At 53.1% G+C, this 2,405-nt stretch overlaps 1 protein-coding gene across 1 annotated transcript in view; it reads right to left on the bottom strand.

Annotated features, from left to right (window-relative positions):
- Positions 1 to 1,748: 1,748 nt before the first annotated feature.
- Positions 1,749 to 2,405, bottom strand: part of LOC102767508 (synaptobrevin homolog YKT6) — a 2,457-nt gene continuing 1,800 nt past the window's right edge. The window contains exon 2 of the mRNA XM_015566152.1: positions 1,749 to 2,392. Coding sequence (XP_015421638.1) covers positions 1,992 to 2,392 — 401 coding nt within the window. The 3' untranslated portion in view covers positions 1,749 to 1,991. The remainder of the gene's footprint in view (positions 2,393 to 2,405) is intronic.

Here is a 2,405-nt window from a genome sequence, read left to right as displayed (position 1 = left end):
TGGATACTGACAGCAGGGAGGAGGCAGCTCCCAGCATGGTGGGGTCTGCTTGACCAACGCCACAGCAACCCAGGAGCAGGCAAGCCTGGCCCACAGGCAGCTCCCAGCATGGCAGGCCGTCGCTGCTGTGACCTGGGGAGCAGGCAAGCCCAGCCCTCAGGCAGCTCCAGCATGGCCTGCTTGGCCATGGCCACAGCAACCTAGGAGCAGGCAAGCACGGCCAGTAGACAGCTTCCAGCATGGCCTGCTTAGCTATGCCACAGTGGCCTGGGAGCAGGCAAACGTCGCCTGCAGGCAGCACCCAGCATGGCCTGCTTGGCTGTCACCTAAGCAATCGGGCAGCAGGGAAGCGCAGCCCTCAGGCAGCTCCCAGCAAGGCCTGCTTGACTGTTGGCCGGTGACCAGGGAGCAGGCAAGTCCCACCTGCAGGAAGCTCCCATTATGGCCTGCTTGGCAGTCACTGCAGTGTGGAGCAGGCAGGCCCCACAGAGAGCAGAGAACAATGGGGAGCAGGCCTAAGCCATCAGTGGGACATCCCCTGAGGGCTCCCGGATTGGTGAGGGTGCAAGTCAGGCTGAGGGACATACACACACACACACACACACACACACACCATGCACGAATTTTGCGCACCGGACCTCTAGTATATTTATATTCACATATATCTATTTAAAGAATGTATGCATGTACATATAGGATGTCCCAAAATTCACACAAGATTTGCAATTCAATTAAATTGCAAATCTTGCATGAATTTTGGGACACCCTATATATGTATACACACTTTTGGGAATATATATATATATTCCCAAAAAGATGTATGCACATACTTTTTTTGTTAATTCTTACCAAGAATATTTTTTTATTCATTTTTAGAGAGAGTATAAGGGAGAGGGAGAGACAGAGAGAAAAAAAAACATTAATGTGAGAGAGAGACATCAATTGGTTGCCTCCTACATGAGCTCTGACCATTGAGCCTGTAAACAAGATACATGCCCTTGACCAAAATCAAGCCAAAAACCTTTCAGTCCACAGGCCAATGCTCTATCCACTGAGCCAAACTAGCTAGGGCTGCACCTACATTTTTTGATAGCTCAATTGGTGTTGCTTTCTTTTTTTAAAAAAAAAAATTTTTTTTTCACCTGCTCTTGATGCCCAGTAACAGTGGCCACGGGAAGGCCACTTGCTAAGACACGCAGGCCCAGGTGGTTGCCAAAACAGTTTTGCTGCCAGAGGCACATGCCTGGGATCCAGGTTCAAGGCCAAGAGCAGGGGGGACTGAGCACAGACGGGGGCTGCCACACTCAGACAAGTGGGGTGCTGGGTCCTTGGTTGGCTGGCACCTGCTCTTGATGCCCAGTAACAGTGGCCACGGGAAGGCCACTTGCTAAGACACGCAGGCCCAGGTGGTTGCCAAAACAGTTTTGCTGCCAGAGGCACATACCTGGGATCCAGGTTCAAGGCCAAGTGCAGGTCAGGCAGGTGCCCTGCCCCCTCCAACACCTCCAAGGCGTCAGTGGAAGTCAGTCTCAGCAGAAATGCAAACTGTGTCTCAGAACTTGTGAATCCCAGGGGCTGTCTCCTCATGACCCTGCTTGTCCCACCCCCATGACCCTGGCGGCTTTCCCAGGAGAACCCAGTGTGTGCTGTCACCCCTCGCCCTGAGGATTGAGAACCCCCTCACTGAAGCGTTAACACAGTTGATGTACAGATTAGACAAGAGCCCTTCGGCATCTACAGGAGTCATGGAGTGTTTACGGTTTCCTTTGGCCCCAAAATACCTCTGAGGACCTCAAATTATCTTTTCAAAAATGACCAGAAACATGAATTTGAACATTCCCCACCCCAGGTCCCTTCCGCTGCCTCGGTGCCTCCAGGAGCTCCGGTGAACGGTGACGGTGCTCTAGTCTTGCTGTGGCCGAGGCATGTCCCAAAGCCGCGGTTCTGATGGAATGACGGGGATGCATCAAGGGGGCCTCTGCGGACTACGGTCACATGACTGCACAGCACAAGTTTTGCTTCCGGGCCGTTTTGTAGAAGGCTTTAGAGTGAATTCCCAGCACTTCGGATTTGGACACCAGGTCGTCTATCTTCTCGCCTCGTTCTAACAGGGACTCCATGGTGTTGTGCAGAATGATCTTGGTCTCATCTAGCTCATACTGCACTTTACTCATGGGGTCAGCTTCTCGGGGACTCTGGTAGGTACTAAGGTAGCCATCCAGGGCTGTGTAGTGGATCATAGCAGGGGATCCGACAGGCCAGTCGATCCTGTCCACCTGCTTGGAGAAATCATCCAGCACCTTCTCCAGCAAGGTCCGCCGGGGCGCCCGCCCGCCTGGGGAGCAGCGAGCAGCGCGGCCTCCGCCCCTCGAGACCACCCTGGTGTTGCTTTCTTTTCAAATTTA

This window comes from Myotis davidii, unplaced genomic scaffold (genome assembly GCF_000327345.1).
Source record: "Myotis davidii unplaced genomic scaffold, ASM32734v1 scaffold1382, whole genome shotgun sequence".
NCBI lineage: Eukaryota > Metazoa > Chordata > Mammalia > Chiroptera > Vespertilionidae > Myotis > Myotis davidii.
The sequence above is the reverse complement of the archived record's forward strand: the minus strand, read 5'-3'. Positions and strand labels throughout refer to the sequence as shown.